The 18653-nt window shown below is 42.8% G+C and overlaps 1 protein-coding gene across 2 annotated transcripts; it reads right to left on the bottom strand.

The window, feature by feature from the left end:
- Nucleotides 1-13018: 13018 nt before the first annotated feature.
- Nucleotides 13019-18653, bottom strand: LOC308368221 (cocaine esterase-like). 2 transcript variants are annotated; one of them, XM_080842337.1, is made up of 13 exons: nt 18482-18653; nt 17883-18072; nt 16957-17095; nt 16609-16742; nt 16038-16191; nt 15449-15553; nt 15220-15321; nt 14890-15033; nt 14694-14765; nt 14319-14466; nt 14007-14156; nt 13750-13822; nt 13019-13550 (listed from the first exon to the last, which is right to left on the bottom strand). In XM_080842337.1, exons 1-13 carry the CDS (start codon nt 18549-18551, stop codon nt 13325-13327), a joined length of 1707 nt encoding a protein of 568 aa, XP_080698463.1. In that variant the 5' UTR covers nt 18552-18653; the 3' UTR covers nt 13019-13324. The 2 variants fall into 2 exon arrangements, with proteins under 2 accessions (XP_080698463.1, XP_080698464.1); XM_080842338.1 differs by having other exon boundaries at nt 14944-15033.

The following is an 18653-nucleotide window of genomic DNA, read 5'->3' as shown; positions in this document are numbered from 1 at the left end:
GTCATAGTGATGTTTTTATAGCTCCTGATTTGACCTCTGGATTAGACACGGAAGATAGCAAGCACATTGAGTAGGAAAAAAATATATAGCGCAAAATCATGCACCAATGAAAACTTGCTTGGATCTTGATTAAATTAGAATGTTCATTTTGGCTTCAGTCCAAATTTGATTGCGTCTGGGTCCGGATCCGGACCGCGGTCCGCCTATTGAGTACCCCTGGTCTATGCAGTATATTTCAAGAACCTGGTTATTAATCACTGGGAAGCTTTACTCTACCTGCAATTTCCTCACCATTGGGTTCATTCTTTTTGTCCACATTCTGTTTTCCATCCATGTTTCTAGGCTTGCCTTGATCAATGTGCCTCTGTGGATCATGTTCATCCACGTCCCTCTGTATGTCTTCTTCATCCACGTCCCTCTGTATGTCTTCTTCATCCACGTCTCTCTGTATGTCTTTTTCATCCCCATCTCCACAACTGTCTTCATCCCCATCTCGACAACTGTCTTCTTCATCCACATCTCCACATCTGTCTTCTTCATCCACACCTCCACATCTGTCTTCTTCATCCACATCTCCACAACTGTCTTCTTCATCCCCATCTCCACATCTGTCTTCTTCATCCCCATCTCCACATCTGTCTTCTTCATCCACATCTCCACATCTGTCTTCTTCATCCACACCTCCACATCTGTCTTCTTCATCACCATCTCCACATCTGTCTTCTTCATCCACATCACCACATCTGTCTTCATCACCATCTCCACATCTGTCTTCTTCATCCACATCACCATATCTGTCTTTTTCATCCACATCTCCACAACTGTCTTCTTCATCCACATCTCTACATCTATCCACATCAACACAACTGTCTTCTACCTTCAAGTGCATTTCTGGTTCATTCATTGACCCTTGGGTTTCATGGAGTTTTGATACAGATTTTTCAGCTTGTCCACAGGGACTTGGAGAGAAAGAAAGTGAGGAGAGAATAGTGTTCGCCATGGTAACTGAAGATGAGGAACCTGGTAAAGGACATTCCCCCCAAAAAGGGATTCAACACACTTATTCATCACAGTATTCAGATCCTACCCTCATGCAACTGTAGTTTATTACCTCCGCCAAGGAGGTTATGTTTTCACCCCTGTATGTTTGTTTGTTTGTTTGTCTGTTTGTTTGTTTGTTTGTTTGTCAGCAGGATTACGCCGAAACGCATGGACCGATTTCCATCAAACTTTGTGGGGAGATTGGGTAATATAATGGCAATAATTGATTAGATTTTCAGATATCAAGGTCAAAGGTCAAGGTCACAAGGCGGAGGTTTGAATTCTCTGAATGCTCCCATTCTTGTTAAGAATGATATGATCAATTGCTCTGTACTTTTAACAGTTGCAGTGCTATGATTTAAACTATACAGACAATCTTTAATTGTAGGATAAAGAATACATTTGCAACTGTAAAACATAATTAGCTTTACACTGCTTTTACAAGTAATACATACTTCTATGTACATTCTATGTTCATAATATACTGACCTTTGTCTAAGGGCTCAATATTTTTGAAGTGTAGCAACAAATGTTGAACTTCTTTTGAGTTGTACACCATTTTTAGGGAATCCTCCAAGAGGGAGGGGTCGTCCTCAAACCAACAAGCTGCCTGTAAGGGTTAACGAGTAAGAGTGATATTTCTGTCTAACGAAACACAAAATAATAGCCATTTCAGGTCAAAATAAAAGACACGTGTAACACTTTGTACCACTTGAGAACTTGCTTGGTGAATGTCAGTCTATTCCTTATTAGTGGAAGTGTGATTTGATCAGAAAATAATGTGATTGACCTGACCAAATGACCATGACAGAATGATGATGCCAATGGGCGGGTCCACATTTTCTCTTTGTCTAGCAAATGCTGGGCGTGACTATTTTCACTAGGAACAGGTAGGCTCCTCTATATAATCTTATTGCAATCCTAGATTACTTTAGAACAAGTTGAGTGCTTCTGGACTGTGTGTATCTTTATGTACTGGCTTGCATTTTCTATTTTGACCTAATACTGTGAATACTCATTTAATACTCAATCAGGCTACTTCCTGAAACCAATCAAGCTAGTTTCAGTCAGCCACTTTTCTGAATTGCTAGGACACACCTTCAGGTAATCAGCCTCCTTTGTCTAGCAAATGCTGGGCGTTATTTCAGCCGGACGCAATCAGTGAACCTGCTATTTCAACAGGACTGATACTGAAGCGTCAGCGTAAGTGTCAGCCCTCGTGTTGAGCCCTTTTCGTGTGAAGACATTTTCGGGTAAAGACATGCAAGTCTACCTGTGCAAGACATTTTCGGGTAAAGATATGCAAGTCTACCTGTGCAAGACATTTTCGGGTAAAGACATGCAAGTCTACCTGTGCAAGTCCACCGAAGCAAGGACACGAACAAGGTAAACCTTTCAAAACCAATACAAAAATTTGTCTTTCTAGTCATGTGTCACAGCAGTATCTCTATTGTCACTCGCTGTCACAAGAGATCCCAGCGCACCAGAAGGCAGCGCAACCTGGGTAACCTCCGCTCATTTCAACAAACCTCATCTGCTGTAACCTCCTTCTCTGTTGGCCTGTGGAACTGCCAGTCTGCAGGCAACAAAGCCAACTTCATTTCAGGTTATGCTAACCACCTCTCACTAGGGCTCTTAGCTCTCACTGAGACTTGGATCAAACCTGAAGACACTGCTGTCCCGGCAGCACTCTCCACTAACTACGCCTTCTCCCATACATCTCGGCCATCTGGTCGTGGAGTTGGGGCGGGGCTGTTGATCTCGGAAAACTGGAAATTTACTCCACTGCTGTCTTCAAACAGGTATGCCTCGTTTGAATATCATGCAATTATGGTAACTGCTCCTGTTAAAACGTATGTGATTGTTATCTACCGGCCACCAGGACAACTGGGTGATTTTGTCCATGAGCTGGACACCCTGCTGTCATCCATCCCTGACCATGAGTGTCCAATACTCATCCTTGGCGACATGAACATCCACCTAGACAATCCCAACTCGGCTGACTTTCGGACCCTGGTTCACTCGTTCGACTTACAACAGGTACCCACTCCCCCAACTCACAAAGCAGAAAGAGCTTGACCTCATCCTTGCTCGGAACTGCACCACAGAAAACCTAACCGTAACCCCTCTCCATCTCTCAGACCACTTCTTCATTCGCTTTGATGTTCGGCTCATTGAGCAACCCTCTGTCCCTCCTCCAATGGTCTCGTTCCGGCGCAACCTCCGCAACCTCTCCCCCACTCACTTTTCCTCCCTGGTTTCCTCTACTCTTCCACCTTTATCCACCTTCTCCTCACTAGGTGTCAATGATGCCACAGAATCTCTCTGCTCCACTCTAAGCACATGCTTGGACAGTTTGTGTCCACTTTCTACCAGACCTGCGCGAGCTACCCAGTCTCATTCATGGCTGAGTGATACCCTCCGAACGCAGCGCTCCAACCTCAGAGCGGCTGAGAGAAAGTGGCACAAATCTGCAGCACAGGACGATCTTGCAAGCTACCAGACACTGCTGGCCTCCTTCTCATCCAGCATAACTGCTGCTAAGAAAACTTTTTTCAATGACAAGATCAACAGTGCAACTGATGCTCGGAAACTATTCTCCACCTTCAAAACTCTGCTCTACCCTCCTCCTCCTCCCCCAGCTACTAACCTCACAGCCGATAATTTTGCTTCCTTCTTCACAGAGAAAGTGGCAGCCATTGGGAAACAATTTGACCAACTGTCTTCCCCCCCTAAGGGCGCTACCATCAATAACTTATTGTTTCCCTCTTTCACCCCTCTCACTGAGAGTGAGGTCTCCAAAATCCTAGCAGGTAGCCGTCCAACTACATGCCCGCTGGACCCTATCCCATCCAACATCCTTCAAGCCATTTCCCCTGCCGTCCTACCGGCAATAACACAGGTGATTAATGCCTCATTTAATTCTGTCAACAAACAATCTCCTCGATCCAAACCAGTCTGGATTCAAAAGCGGCCACTCCACCGAAACAGCCCTGCTATCTGTGACAGAGGCCTTAAAAACAGCTAGAGCAGCAGCTCAATCCTCAGTTCTCATCCTGCTTGACCTATCAGCTGCGTTTGATACAGTCAACCACCGCATCCTTCTGTCCACACTATCAAGTATGGGCATCTCAGGCAAGGCGCACTCCTGGTTTGAATCGTACCTCTCTGGGCGCTCATTCAAGGTGTCATGGCAAGGTCATCTATCTGCACCCCACCACCTCACCACTGGGGTGCCCCAGGGGTCGGTAATGGGACCACTTCTCTTTGCCATCTACACCACCTCGCTGGGCCCTATCATCCGCTCGCATGGTTTTTCCTACCACTGTTATGCCGATGATACTCAACTGGTTCTGTCCTTCCCTCCTGAGGACAACACTGTTTCAGCACGGATCTCAGACTGCCTTGCTGATATATCCACATGGATGAAAAACCACCACCTTCAGCTGAACCTGGCCAAAACAGAACTGATGGTCTTCCCAGCCAAACAGTTCATCCACCACAACATCAACATCAAGACTGACTCTCTATCTCTGGCTCCATCCAAAACTGCAAGAAACCTTGGGGTCATTATTGACGACCAACTAACCTTCACAGCCCACATCGCCTCTGTCGCGAGGTCATGCCGCTTTGCGCTATACAACATCCGCAAAATCAGGCCGTACCTAACCCAGTATGCCACCCAGCTGCTGGTGCAAACCTTGGTGAGTTCCCGCCTCGACTACTGCAACGCCCTCCTAACGGGCCTGCCGGCATGCGTGGTAAGACCACTACAGATGATCCAGAACGCGGCGGCGCGTCTGGTGTTCAACCAACCAAAGAGGGCACATGTCACCCCGCTACTCACTGGCACGAGCTCCACTGGCTGCCGGTAGCTGCTCGCATCAAATTCAAGTCACTTATGCTTGCCTACAAAGTGCTTACTGGGTCTGCTCCCACCTACCTAAATGCTCTTGTAAGGGCAAATGTTACACCCAGGACGCTGCGCTCATCCAGTGAGCGTCGTCTGGCACTGCCCCCGGTGCAAGCAAGGCAATCCAGACTATTCTCAGTTGTAGTTCCACGTTGGTGGAACGACCTGCCTAGCACTACCAGAGCAGGGGCGTCCCTCTCTAGCTTTAAGAAGCTCTTGAAGACCCAACTCTTCAGAGAGCACCTCCCTTCCTAACTGGCACCTTGGCTTAGCCTGCACTTAAGCAGTAACAGGCCCGCACTTCTTTTTTATTCTTCTATGTTGTTTCTATTTTAATAAGCAGTATTTATTGTTACACAGGGTTCTTAATGCTCTTAGCTTGATTGTTCTCTCCCTTGTACGTCGCTTTGGACAAAAGTGTCTGCTAAATGACTAAATGTAAATGTAAATGTTCTCATACTATGGTACCTCCAGCTAAATAACAAAAAAAATGGAAATGAACAAAAAATAATGAATCCAAAGATTACACACCTGATAGAAGCTAGGCACCGGTAGTAGTTCTTCCAGTCTGCTCAGGAATTCCCAAACCAGAAACTGCAGTGCTGTGTCATATTTGTAGCCATATTGCAATGGGTAGATGTCCTGAAACAATGCAAATGGACCATTTCATGTTTAATTACCTGGCTATTTACTGTGTAGCTTTGTGCTCTAGGTCAGAACTCCAGAACCACTTCCCTAAATTGCTAGAAAAATAATTCCATTATGCCTCTTTAAGGATTTAGCTCCTGTGGTATTCAGAATCCTAATCAGGGTTTCCCTACTGATACGTTTGCCAGTGATTTCTATGAAGGGCACAGATTTATATTCCGAGTCTCACCTGGAAGAAATGCTCCCTGTATGTAGGACTCCGCAGGAGGGTTTGGATGAGATCCACAAAGTTTCTCACAGAAGCCTCTACTGTTCCATCTCCTACCTTTCAAAATGCAATGTTACAACAAACAGCGCATACATCAAAACAAAAATTAGGACTGATAACAGAAAGTAATAGTGCAGAGTCTAGTGTATTACTTACACTATCAATGGAGGCTGATTCAGCAATCCAAAAGAGTCTGTCCAGGTGTGGCTGCACTATCGGGAGTGTTAATGATGGCTGGTCACAGCATAATTCTAAAACGAACTACACACAAACATGTTTGGGGTGTAACAAAAACTAAAGCACATGTCACATTTGTATGGATTCCCATGTTTGCACTCTCACCCTTGCTCTCAGGCCAAGGCACAGTTCAACCCTTTCCTTAGGACTCAGTAGATCTGGGACAATCTCCATGACAACGGAGACAAACTCCTCCAGCCTGTTGTAGTATTCGACTTGGCGCATCTCTGCCACCTTCCACGTTAACGCTGACAGCAGCCTCAGTGGTGGGAGCCAGAGACTCAAGGAGGATTGAGGAACTACAGGAAACATATAATATTGAGGGGAAAATGTCATATACACTGATTTAATACGTCTGTTGAGCCTTCGCTTTGTAAAAACCCTGTGGTCTTTAATCCAGATTTGGTGAAACAGCACATTGTTGCTCTGTGCTTCCCCTAGTCCACTTATTATGCAGGGAGGTCATATATATTTTTATATTAAGTAGGTGAGAGAGTGAGGTGCGTGATTAAGTGAGGTGTGTGTGTGTGTGGGGGGGGGAGATTAATGAGTTATCAGTATGGATAGTGTAAGCATACAACCAGCTCAGCACGAAGCATTACATTTACAAAAATCAGATTGGAAAAATGACATTCATGCACAATGATGTGGCAAAAGGTGTGTTCCGCAGGTGGAGGCAGGCACTGCTTAGACCCTGATGACCAGATCAAATATAGCACTGGTAATAGCTTTATGTTATGGAGGAGTTGTATTGTAAAACTGCTTGTGTTCCCAAAAACTTGAAAGTTGTCGTCCATAACAAAAAATAAACCATTTTTAAAGAAAAGTAGTTAAAGCGTTTATATCTAGAACTAGTCAACTGTTTAAATACCTCTAAGGCGATTCCTGAGAAGTGTAGTGGCGGACAGGGGCTTCTTCTTCTAATTCTATGAGGCGGGTATAATCTAATGGAGACATCATCAACCAAGGCCTTCTCAACTCAAACATCTCACTCAATGGGTTTGTTATGTACCATGATGGATGGTATGCTGTGTTTAACAACCTGAGAACAGGGTAAGTAGTTCACTTCGCTAGGGCAGTTCTGCTCGCCCAAAAACACATTTTGCTGCTGTGGACCAATAAACGATTTAAAAGATCAATCTCATCTCTGCCATTGCCTTCATAATCATGGTGTTTGGCTATAGGATGTTACGTTAGGGTGCTAAAGAGAAGGATACGCAAGAAGTTGTTTCCCTACTGAAACCAAAAAATTAGTACATGGATAATTATATTTTATTGACCACTGAGCTAAGTGGTAACACGGAGTCACTGAGTAGCCTTTAGTGTCAAATAAAGTTGTCCATTGTTGTTTCACCATCCAAGCTTCTTTGGTTAGCTGCGATTTTCAATAAAACAATAATTCAGCTTAGCCTATGAATCTATACTTTAACCTTTTTAGCTCAATTTAACAATTTTTCCTAAAGTTCCGATTGGCTCGCTGAATAAAATAGCAATTCAGCAGTTCGCATTCTGTTTGGACCCTGATGATCAAACTCATAAACTGACATAAACTATAAAACGTAAGCGATCTAAAGGCCGCAATAATATTTCTACGATTGAATTATTGGATGGATAGACGTCAGCTTCGACGAACTCGCATTATAGTTCACAGTTGTGGGGGTTGCAAAGCAGTTAAAAGAAAAGATGGCGGACCAAACTTCATAGATGGTCGAATGTTTGGGTAGTAGCATGCTAACATTTGATAGCTGGCTCAGACACCTCACAAATACCCTAAGACGTATTTTACTATAAATGTTCACTAGATTGTCGATACAACTGCGTGTCCAGTAACGCAGTCGTAGAAGCATATTTCGGCCTTTAGGATCATGTAAGTGCGGTGAATGTACATTTACCTGGTTATAGTTATCTAGCCAGCTATTTATCGCAAGCTGTTTTACACAACATAACCTAATAAGATAGCATATAACTACTTAACCAGCTAGGTACTTAACTTAAACACATTATAACACGTTATAAGAACGATGTTCAAATACGGTTATGGAAAGCTGGAGTGATGGCACAAAATAGGTAACGGTAGGGTTAATAACATTATATCCACGTTATAGCATATTACCCCATATGTCTAACGTTCACAAAAACCCTGAATCAGAAAGGCCAAACCTTTGACACGTTCTCGATACGCCGACATCGGGTAAAAAGTTTTCTTTCAGAAATATCGGCGAAATAGCATAATAACAATTTGTAGAGAGAGGGTATCAGATAGCGTGCATGAAAAGTTTGTGATTCGGGAAATGGTATCTCCCCATAATAAAAGTTGTCAAAGTAAAAGTCATTTCTGCCTGGTCAGGCCCCTGGTGCAGCTGCAGTGGTGGGTGCCAGAGACTCCGGGAAGAAACAGGTTAAATGCAAGAGAATAGTTTTAAGTTAAAATGATTGTTTAAGTCTGACAGACACTTTTATACAGTAGTTACCTGAATAGTTACCAGCGTCAAAGAAAAAAAATTGATGTACTACTAGGCCTATATATTTTCAGGGTATGTGACTCCCGCTGAGTGTGTGGAGACGCAGGCCCTATCCGCCTCTGCTCTCACTGCCTGCCCCAAGCTCAGCGGACAGCAGCAAACCAGGAGATACATGAAATGACAGGCATTTTCAAGCCCAGCAATAGCCTATGAGCAGGATCAAGCCCGTTCAGCTCCCTTGACGTTTACAATGGCTACTGACAAGTAGAGTTGCCTCCAGGGGCATGTTCGGGCTCTTCAGTGAACCAGACTAGAGTTCTGGCTGGTGTGGTTTACCTCAATGATCTCCTTGTGCATGCAGCTGACTTCCAGAGCACCCTGGCAAATCTGCAAGAGGTCTTCCAAGCCTTCTGCTGAGGTGGCCTGCAGCTGCATCTGAAAAAGTGCCACTTGTTCCAGAGAGATAGCATTCTGGGCCTTGTCATCGACGCAACAGGCATTCCCACCGACCCAAAAAAGTTGGCAGCAGTGAGAGACTGACCAGTCCCCCCTGAAGTCAGGTAGCTATGGAGCTCTGCAGCGACCTCCAGTCTTCAGCAGCCACCAGCAAGATGAGAGCTCACTGATCCTGAGCAGCTGTAGAGAGACCAGGCCCAAGATCCTGTCCTTTTCCAGGTCCAGGCCTGGGTGGGGCAGGCCGCCTCTGGAGCCGGAGGTGGTGGTGAGCCCAGGCTGGACTATTTCCACAATCAAAGTCAGGCTGGAGGAGGCGCAGGCAGGAGGTGCAAGAGATGCGCTGCACAAGGCTGGGGCTCACCAGAAGTAAGCCTATGACACCAAGTGGCCACTAAAGCATATTACACAGAGTGTCACTAAAGTTGTCGAGCCCAGGGGCGGAGTGGCCATCGGGACCAAGGAGGTGCAACGGCGGTCTCTTGAACGTCCGCACAGGAGGCCATTTTGAGTACGGAATAGCTTCCGGGAGGGATCAGTGGTACGTTAGGTAAGGTCAGTGATCTTCACAATCGTTTACACTCTTATCTCGCGGAAATGTTGACGGATTTACAAATGACTTGATTTACAATCGTCATTACCTTGGAAATAATTCTGGATGCTTGAACATGTTGAAATGTGCAGCTTAATTGTGTATCACGGCTATTGTGTATCAGTCATTTTACATCAATTGGCGAGGCATAATTGTTCTTTCTTTTCAATATAACTTAAGTTGCACATAATAAAACTGAAGTTGCACATGATTTCCAATCGGGTTGGTTTGTTAAACATCTTACATTATGATTTCGACAGGAAATTGCTGACTTTATTGCCAATAAAGATGCCATCATTTTGTGCAGCCTGCTCTATTGAACGCTCCCTTGAAACGAGACCTGTCAACGAGACCTGTCATGTTATTTTCATATGAAAACCCATGTTTATAATTCTTCATAAGTATGTAGTGCCATAAGAAATATCTTACGTTTATAACAAACCAACCCGTTTGAAAATCGGTTGAAAATTTAGCAAGTTCTAGTTATTTAAAAAGTACCACTACCAACACAATGTTAAGGGGGAGTGAGCTATACCGTCCTCAAAATGGCCGAAATGTGCGGACATTCGCTTCCGTCGGCCAGAAACGCAGGCAGGATATCTAGCCTTTATATAGATATCTATGATCGGGACGACCGGGAGATTTCCCGGTCAGCTGGCAGGCCAATGAGCTCACGAGAAGCAACCTGCAGACTGCACGCAGCCGTGGGAAGTTCATGAGCAGCCCATTGAGTTAAAATGAAAGTCAACTAATTTATGTTCAAATGAAAATCGCCAAGTTCTCCAACAGCTTAATCTAGTTGTAGTCCAACCAATATATATAACACTAGTTGTCTCTCTACATCTCACTCATGGTGTGTTTCGAACTCACTTTCATTAATTCAGCCTACTGATTTTTGTTTCACCTCCTATCTTGATCTAATTCTTTTTATTCAGACGTTATCTAACTTTCATGACCACAAAAATATATTGGCCAGCGATTTAATTTGTTTTTTTGTTCATAAATTAAGGCGAGACACGGCAGGTGAAATATCGATTTTTTTTATCGATGACTTTCTGAAGGGATTCATTGGCTGACGGCGCTTTTCTGCTAACGTGATTCGCTCAGTGCCCCACGTGTTGTCTTTAAATGCGGTTTTCTCAAAATGAGTGTTTTTTAATTTTAAGGTACACATTTCTCAGCCTATGTAGAACCTAGGTACACCACACTTCCCAGTTTCACACATAGCATTGTTATGAAGACATCTACACATGGATTTATTTATAAATTGTTCCTGGCCAGATTTATGGGTCATTTTACCTGGAAATCATGGCGAAAATAGGGTTTTTATGGATAGTATATTTTGATTTCCCAGGTCATAAAAGCAGATATCCTAAAATCCATGTGAGGATTTTTTGTCATTTGATATATAAACAAAATAAAAAGAATTTTGGTCCTGGCTTTATCACAGTTTAAGATTCATGTACCGGAAATATATGCAAAAACGTGCATATTTAATGAGATCCAGCCTAATTAGCATAATTAAATATGCAAAATTCAAAAACTTGTAATACATTTTTTTCTTATAATGATGTATGTAATCAACTGGTAAAGTTTCATGGTGATCCCTTTTATTTAAAATTTTTACCCTATTCACCTGCCATGTCTCGCCTTAATGTAGAATGGTCGGAGCAAAGTCTCATGGGAAATGGAACGTTACTTGGGTCAGATGGGCTCGTCAGTGGTGGGACGGTGCAGTCAGAATTGTCCCGGTGGATTTTTGTGTCCCACTCCGCCCCTGGTTGAGCCACTGGGTTGAGCTGTGTGCCGTTTTAGCTAAATTCCGAGTCCAGCTGGTAGGGAGGAGAACAATAACTGCCTCCTACCAGCTCCTGGCTCACTCTTAGAGAGGAAAACACTGAGACTGAAGGTGCAGCCCTGGGGCACTCACAGCGACACTTACAACTCCCAAACCACCCTAGAGGCCGTGTTGCAGGCATGGGTCGACATGTGACCTGCCTGGTGGGGGCTATGTGGTGTGTAGTGAAAGTGATATGCGTCATGGCCAGTGTTCTGCGCACAGAATTGTCTGGCTAATGTTCTAATTTGGAGGGTCCTCCCCCTTAAATTGCTGTCTGCGAGTATTTTTAGTTAGTTATTTTGAGTCAGTGTATAAATACCTAGTGTGATTTTCCTGCTGTTTAAGCATCTTTGACCCTAAGCCTATACAATTTGTTTGCGAAATGTAAGTCTCTGCTCCATTTACTATTTTGTATCAATGTCTGAATGCTTGTGCCTTGTGTGAACAGCATGAAAGCCAAAGATACACCTGACTCCACAAGATCGCTACAATATTTAGTTTCAGCCTGCTAGCGTCAGTCCCTTCTCCCAACCAGCTAAACATTTATCATGGGAGCTGGTGCTTGTGGTCTTTGCTAATAATTTAATTGGTATTTAAAGTAGTCATAGCCTTTCTGTGACCATTTTCTTTTTCTAATGCAAAGAATTAACTAGAACTCTTCTCACTTTTCTCTAACCACTTGCCTAAGCCAACTTAGCCAGGTCCAAATAGAGGTCATCAATGGCAATTTGTAAACGAATGCCCCTTATCTAGTTCTTCTTCTGTGATGTTTTCCTTTGTTATTATTCTTTTATTCACTATTTCTGCCTCTGTTGATTCAAATGACACTCCTCCCTTCTGTGTTACTGAGGCAACATGTTAATTGGCTGGAACTGTTGATGACTCGGTTCAAGCCACTACGAGACAGGACTTTGTACGATCGCAAGAGTTTTTTTAGTACAGACAGCCAGAGGAATGTGAGGAGAAATATGTGTAATGGATAATAATCAGGGACTTCGCCTTTAAAATGAGTTGACCACTTATACTACTGCACCACCCTCAAAGCCCTTTGCACTGTAGAGTAATTGCTCAATCACTCCAATGTTGTTAAACCCTATTAAAAGCCATTTGACCACAGGTCACTGAAATTGCATCTGATGGTTGTATTTGCACACTGGTTTAAGTCTGACAGCTGCACCCAGTTGTTGTGCAAACAGAGAAAATGAGTAAACACTGCTGAGGGAATACAGTGCACAGGGGACCAGGGAACTAAGGGTGGACCCTCAAGGCCTGCCTCTGTAATTCAGCATCTCATACTTTGGTTGAATATGGACAACTTACTTGCCACTGAACTATTCTGGTGATTAGAAATCACATAGATCACTGTTGAGTGAGAGCATTCATGTGAACAGCTTACCTTTGTCCACACAGAGATAACAAAAAGAGGTATGATGGTACCCTTAGGTAATGGGAAACTTTGCATTTAGTTTTTTTAGCATCTTTGCTGTGATTGTGAAAAAAGCTACTAATTGTGACATGTTGTGTCATGCTCAGTACACTATGTGTGAATGAAACATAATGTGGGAACAAGTATTACCAAGTTTATTAAAGTATTACCAACATTTATCAGCATTTACTTCCCAATATGTTCACACATGGCACAACACAGACAAGGAAGATCAACATTTTAGTAATGAAAACATAACTTCATTAAAATGTCTTCTTACTGCAGTGCCGGGGTGTTCCCAGTCATATCCTAGTTCATACTGACAAACTGTCAACTGAAAAAAGTAAAGTGCATGGTAAGTTGTCCCCATTGATGGCTTTAGTGGTTGAGCTGAAATTATTGCGATTAGTTCTGTGTGAGGCAGACTGGTAGGAGTTAGTTCCTCTACAGCTCAATGCGCTGATGCTGATGCTGATCCTGCGGCTGCTCCTCCTCCTGCTGCCGCTGGTGCTGCTTCATCTCGTGGATCTTCTCCTGCAGTGTTTGGGTCATGAAGTTGAAGATGTCAGCCTTCAGGTGGCGTCCAACCTGCTGTTTCAGTCCAATGCCCAGATACTCCTCCCCAGCACCGTATGTTGGCCAATGGGTCAGACCAGGCCCGTTGGGGGATCTAAAGAAGGAAATCGAGAGCACAAATGCGCATGCGCATGCGCACACGCACACACACAGACACAGACACACACACACACACACACACACACAACGGAGCAGTAATATCTGTTACAAGCAATGGCAACCAATGGTATTCCATAGCAAGAAGTGCATAACTGAAAAACACTATGTAAATTAAATTCTGATAATGAAATTACCCAGTCCGTGCAAAGTTGCCCCAGTATGCCATCATGGTTTTACACAGCTCAAGTTCTTCCTCAGTGAAAGTGCCTTACAGTGAGAACAAACACAGGTACAGCAAGGAGATTCATTATTAGACTTTTTTTCCCCAGTTCAATTATACTCATAACAGCTGTGAAATAGGTGTCAAAAAAATCCTTTTATAGATACATTTTGTATAACCCCACTAAAGGAGAACGTGTGTAGAGAATGTCATGGAAGTTTTAAACTGTACCATTCAGGTTAATGTGGCTGTTAAAGAAGCAGCTTCCAAATACAAAGGCAATCTCGTCTCCGTGGTCTGCTCTGACGAAGCTGGGACGCTTCTCTGCAACAATGCTTGGGGGGTGCTGAAACTCATATGCAAAAACGGGTGCTCCTGAATCTGTAGGAAGAAATCTGATTTCAAAACTGGATGTTTTTTCCTGTTTTTTCCATAGTTGGAACAGAACACATTTTTTTCACGCGTCCTTTGTTCCCGTGAAAGCATGGTATTGGAATTTGAATGAAAGAAAAAGGTGCTACAAATCACAGGTAAGGTTCTTACCTCTGTGAGCATTTGATAGCATGATAGCAGGAATGGTGAAAATTATGTCTCCAAGGAGCTCTGTGAAAGTGTCCCTGTTTTTGATGCGGTCCTCTCCACTCCCTATGAACTCATTCAGGATCAAATCAGTGCAGAATTTGCCGTCAGGCTGAAAAATAGAGATTTATTTCACCTCAATACACCTCAGTAAAATCTGAGTTTTATGGTGACATTCCACTAGGCACATTCTAATACTAGAGATACTGTGCGTAGTACATACTATATGTCTCTGCTTACAGAGATACTCTATTTAATTCATCATATATTCACTTTGCCTGGTGTTCAGCATCATTTGAATTGAAGATAAATTGATTTGAATCGAGGCTGGATCCTTACGTAAAAGATGTCAACAAAGGTTTTGATTGTGTCACGATCCATCCCGTCCACCCAGTCAGGCGGTAACAGAAACTGAAATCACAAACATAGCATTTTCATCTTCTCATACCAAGACATCTATTTAAAACATTGCACATTCCTATATATTCTGAAATGTAAGTAGAATGTATGCATTTATACAACTGAGTTCCCTTACTGCAGGTAGTAACCAGCCACTTTCATGGTCATTAATACCATTAATCAATGGCACCTTGTTGAACTCATGAGACGCAAGAAGTTCTGCCACTTGCTTTGGTAGGAAATGTCCATCCTTCACCACTCCAAAGATCAACTGTTTATTCTGTAAAGAAAGAGGGAAAAGTTAAATGAAATATGAAATTCTGAATTACTTTTTTAAAAGAATTGTAAATCCTTCCAGAGCAAGAGCTATTCTTAAAGGCAAAACAATATTTCGCACCAAAAAAATGAGGCCTCTATCTCTCTTCCCTGTAGTTAGGACTGTAAAAAAAGGACTCTGATCTCTCACCTCCTGTGTAAATTTCACAATGTCCTCAGCTGACAACTGCATCACACAATCCACAATCTGGTATGGCTTGGTGCCTTCACAGTTTGTCGCATTGGCCACAATCTAGGGAAATAATGAAAACAACTTTTGGGATACAGGCTGCATTTAAGGCAATCTCTCAATGATTCTATCTCCTAGTAAATATCATGGCACAGTGAATAACATGGTGAATACGGCTGAAAATAATAACCATTGCCGTGGTGATAGGATTAGTGTTGACGACGGAAAACATAGTTGCTGTGCCACTCTCTGCTATTGCACGGTGGAAAAGACCAGTACTCAGCGGGGAAAGAACCTGGGGTGAATACAAACAGCATTCATGAGTGCATACGTCTACAAAATGCCACAGTCACATTGAACCATTTTTATTGCACATAAGACGTTTCTAAATTTGACAGGCAAACAAATTTAAAAAGTCATTCCACCCCCAACTCCACTGCACACAATTATGATTTTTAGATTAAACAATAAGAATACAATAAAGCAATACTGATATACGTATGCTTCAACTCCTTGTAACTTAAGCAAAGGGCACACAAGCCAGGCTTAGGGTTTAAACACTCTAGTATGTAGTTCAATGTACATTGTGCATGAAATAATTTAAGTAGATATTAAAGTAATTCTACATGAATTGGGAACAAATAAGTTTGATTGTGGCTGTCACAGATATATTTAAATATCTATGATTTACATTACAAGGCTGTTGAGACCACAGAGACTAAGATTTAGGCATTTATGACTGATGACAAAATCCCAAAGTATGAGCATTGGAGCCTTACTAGCAGTGACACGCTAACGCCCCCGGCGGACTCTCCGAATATGGTGACGGAGGACGGGTCTCCTCCAAAGCTGTGGATGTTCTCCTGGACCCACTGCAGCGCGGCCACCTGGTCCAAAAGGCCTGTGTTTCCAGGGGCGTTCTCATCCCCAGTGCTGTGTAGGAAATAGAACAGGACAGCTGTAGATGTGAGGGCCTGAATCTGAGGTGTACAGTAGTACCATCTCAATACTGCAAATACACTGGAACAGCGGCTTACACGATAGAAAACGGTAAAGAAATGAAGGGTTTCCTGTTGAAAGACACATGACTTTCTCAATGTGTGCAGTGATGTGTGATACATCAAAACATACTTTAAAAAAATTATATATTTTCAGTACTAAGTCTCATGAATTGCGTTTGAACAAGGGCGAGAACACAACCAATGAGTGATGACGCTCATTAAGAATACATCAAGTGAACCAGTCAATATGGCCATATGTCTAAAGCAACAACTGTAACTGTAACTGGAAAATAGTTAGAGGTTTCATGATCCGCTTAAATTGGGTTTAAAGCAAAAATAGATGAATCACCTGAAAAATCCCAGAATTCCCAACCTGTACTGAATGACCACCACAACCACATTCTGATAGGCTGCCAGGACAGATCCATCAGTCATGGAAGCACTTCCCAAAGAAAACCCTCCTCCATGTATCCATACCATGACCTGTGTGACACCGACACTACACATTACTACGTAAGACCCTCACAGCTTGCTGTGTACATAACCTAAGCACTAGCTACAATGTATGATATCCACCATGATGACAGAGCATCAGTCATTACAGAATTCATAAGTTTGAGGGCAACACCAATGCTTTTGAAGAGACAAGGACATCAGCCACCGAAGCCTGAGGTGGCTGTATTGTAATTTCACTTACAGGTAACATTGCATCCTGCGCAGGCTGAGCTGGAGTGTAAACATTGAGATATAGGCAATCCTCAGACACCTCAGGGATGTCCACGATCATGCCGACCATCCCCAAAAGGTCTTCAGATAACTGTCTGTCTTGTAAACACCTTAAGGAGACACCAATACAAAAATACATATTTTAGAATATTAAGTGTTGTCCTGGTGCTAAATCAGGATTCTAACAATGCTAAGATTGAATGACTTCTATACAGGGGTACAAGTGAAGATGAAATCTATACATTTTCATCATGTTTAAGCAGCACCATTCTCCCCCATTTTTTTTTTTTTTTTTTTAACTTTCCAGAAATGAATGGTTAGGATTGTGCATGTACGGTTTAATATGTCTTGCAGCAAGGGGGACTGTGATAACTAGGATGATCGTGTGTGGATTAAACACAAGCCCCTGACTGAATTATGTTTGTGGTAGTTTAATTGAAGTTTCAGCGTGAAGTGTGAGTAACATTTGTTTATTTAAAAAACAAGTTAGGCTACATGTAAGTTATATATGCACCGTTACCATGACTTTCACTAAAATAACATTCAAACAACATATTTAACCTATACTACTATACTCTATACTCTGTAGGTCACCCCTATATTTTTATTTGGAACCCGTAGGCCTACCGTCAGTATTAACCTTAAAGGTTTTCTTCTCTTTTACATGAACTGAAAGTGGACACATGAAAGTGTTTTTTTTTTCCCCTGTTGTATTGATTTGCACATTTCGCATTGAGGTGCGAGTAACTTAACCTCCTTGCAGGACAGGTTTAAGGTTCACCTCTCATTATGCAGAAGCACATTGGTGTTGGAACACGTTTCTTTTTTCTAAGGTTACATTGTGTTGTTGACTTGTTACGCTTTATGATGTGTATTTTGACTGTGACCCCAACCTACATTGGAGGCATTTGGGTGGAATCTCTGATTCCCTCCCATCCTTGCACAGGTTGCGGTGGAGCCAGCCTGAGGTTTCCCACTGGTGGCTGGGCAAAAGGCACACTCAGGTAGGCGTGAACCAAGGTTGTCTTTCCTCGGACACGGATGTAGTCCCCCTTAAGGTCTCCCAGTTTGGTGTGGATTAGTGGTACTGTATGATGATCAAAGACGTAGAGGAGAAGTTATTCCGTTCATTTCATGTCATTGATAAAAGTGGCATTACAATGCATTAGTGAACATTCATTGCTGTAACATCATGTTCTTCTCAGCCTTTGCCATCATCTGGCAAACTGGAAACTGAAATAGGAACTAGAGTTCTCCTCGTTGCATGTTTTCACCTTGCTCGGATGTTGTTCGTATTGTAGCCATGTCCGCTGTATTGCATAACCACGGTAAATGGCCTACCGAACATTTTGATTTAAAATTACACAAATGCTTTAGTTTCTGATAGAAATTAACAAACTTGCATACACTACATGAAGTTCTGGTGCATTAGGTCAGCAATAAATGGCAACATGGGAATTACAATTCGATTAAGAGAGCTCGGCTTTCTCACTTACCATTATGTGCTGTCGATGAGCTCAAATGTGAAACAAGTGCAGTGAGTAACAGGTTGAAAATAGATTTCATTATGCTAAGATTGCGTTTGAATCCTGAAAGCTCTGGTCGTGAGCACCTTACAGAGGAGTTCTTATAAGGACGCGGAGTTACTCAACAGCATTCAAAGTAAGA

This window comes from Sprattus sprattus (assembly GCF_963457725.1).
Source record: "Sprattus sprattus genome assembly, chromosome: 7".
Classification (NCBI taxonomy): Eukaryota; Metazoa; Chordata; class Actinopteri; order Clupeiformes; family Clupeidae; genus Sprattus; species Sprattus sprattus.
This window is presented reverse-complemented; position numbering and strand designations above follow the sequence as displayed.

Bases quoted from the DNA above. Each gene is read 5' to 3' on its own strand.
- LOC308368221 (XM_080842337.1), bottom strand. From the start codon at position 18,551: ATGAAATCTATTTTCAACCTGTTACTCACTGCACTTGTTTCACATTTG. The intron at 13,823-14,006 runs GTACAGTTTAAA...TCTCACTGTAAG, and splicing joins CAGCCACATTAACCTGAATG to GCACTTTCACTGAGGAAGAA. The intron at 13,551-13,749 runs GTAATTTCATTA...TTCCTTCTTTAG, and splicing joins GGCAACTTTGCACGGACTGG to ATCCCCCAACGGGCCTGGTC.